Source organism: Amphimedon queenslandica, unplaced genomic scaffold (assembly GCF_000090795.2).
Source record: "Amphimedon queenslandica unplaced genomic scaffold, v1.1 AMPQUscaffold_13251, whole genome shotgun sequence".
Taxonomy (NCBI): domain Eukaryota; kingdom Metazoa; phylum Porifera; class Demospongiae; order Haplosclerida; family Niphatidae; genus Amphimedon; species Amphimedon queenslandica.
In genome coordinates this window covers 1,807-3,457 of record NW_003546513.1, presented here as the reverse complement: position 1 = coordinate 3,457, position 1,651 = coordinate 1,807, and the positions used below count along the sequence as shown (strand labels likewise).

At 34.0% G+C, this 1,651-nt stretch overlaps 1 protein-coding gene across 1 annotated transcript in view; it reads right to left on the bottom strand.

Annotated features, from left to right (window-relative positions):
• Positions 1–1,651, bottom strand: part of LOC109584070 (intraflagellar transport protein 172 homolog) — a 7,602-nt gene that overhangs the window by 4,182 nt on the left and 1,769 nt on the right. Inside the window, exons 5-8 of the mRNA XM_019999638.1 lie at positions 538–625; positions 367–459; positions 83–139; positions 5–31 (exon numbers count right to left, since the gene is read on the bottom strand). Coding sequence (XP_019855197.1) covers positions 5–31; positions 83–139; positions 367–459; positions 538–625 — 265 coding nt within the window. The remainder of the gene's footprint in view (positions 1–4; positions 32–82; positions 140–366; positions 460–537; positions 626–1,651) is intronic.

The window sequence follows — 1,651 nt, the reverse complement described above, 5'->3', positions numbered from 1 at the left end:
TGGCAGCCATTTCCCTTTGAAACTCATCAAGCTATAGAACAATAAGTCAATAACTCACACTACCATTATACAATGTGCTTACTTTATGAGGCAAATATTCTTTAATAATCCTCAGAGCATCGTTCCACATTTCAGCATCCTGAGAGAAGAGAGAATAGAATCATACCAATGTATACACATTACAAATCAGTTTATCAAGTACATGTACAATGTACATGTATATTTCAAAGTACTGTGATATAAATTGGCGAATACAATGTACAAGTACATGTAAATGTATCTTAAAATTTTAAATGGATATACTTTACATGTACAATGTGCTCTCTCTCTCTCATTTTTGTGTCTTTAATAATATCTAGTACTTGCCTTATACTGAGATACCACTAAGTCAGGACGATCAGCTCTCAATAAATAACTCTCAGCTTTTTGATAGTCCTTCTTCTGGAAAGCCACCCTAGCCTATCATCACAAGATACATGTACATACAGTATGTGTGTACAAGAATATATCAATGGAGTGCATGATGAGGTGTATTACCTGCCCAATGAGTACATCAGGTACACTCTCGGGCGAGTGCTCCTCAGCTACATGCTGAGCTGCATCCCAGTCTTGCTGATGAACATACCTTTAACAATATGATAAGAATAAAGACAGTGCATTACATGTTATATCGTCCAAAATAGTGCACATGGTACATTTCTTTAGATGGACATAACTTGAAAAATTAAAGTCGGAATCAGCTCAAACTTTCTACATAGCATAAGGACATCAATATGTACCAAAAAATGTAATAAAAATGGGGGGTGACTTTGGAGCCATTTTTCGAAAAAAACCATGGGCTATAGTACAGAGATTTTTTCAAAAATTGGCACATTAAAAAAAAATGGCCATAACTTGAAAAATTGAAGTCGGAATCAGCTCAAACTTTCTACATAGCATAAGGACATCAATATGTATCAAAAAATGTAATAAAAATGGGGGGTGACTTTGGAGCCATTTTTCGAAAAAAACCATGGGCTATAGTACAGAGATTTTTTCAAAAATTGGCACATTAAAAAAAATGGCCATAACTTGAAAAATTGAAGTCGGAATCAGCTCAAACTTTCTACATAGCATAAGGACATCAATATGTATCAAAAAATGTAATAAAAATTGGGGGTGACTTCGGAGCCATTTTTCAGAAAAATCCATGGGCTATAGTACAGGGATTTTTTCAAAAATTGGCACATTAAAAAAAATGGCCATAACTTGAAAAATTGAAGTCGGAATCAGCTCAAACTTTCTACATAGCATAAGGACATCAATATGTATCAAAAAATGTAATAAAAATTGGGGGTGACTTCGGAGCCATTTTTCAGAAAAATCCATGGGCTATAGTACAGGGATTTTTTCAAAAATTGGCCAATTTTTAAAAATGGCCGTAACTTGAAAAATTGAAGTCGGAATCAGCTCAAACTTTCTACATAGCATAAGGACATCAATATGTATCAAAAAATGTAATAAAATTTGGGGGTGACTTCGGAGCCATTTTTCGGAAAAAACCATGGGCTATAGTACAGAATTTTTCAAAAATAGGCCCATTTAAAAAATGGCCATAATTTGAAAAATTGAAGTCGGATTTGGCTCAAACTTTACACAGCATAAGGTAATG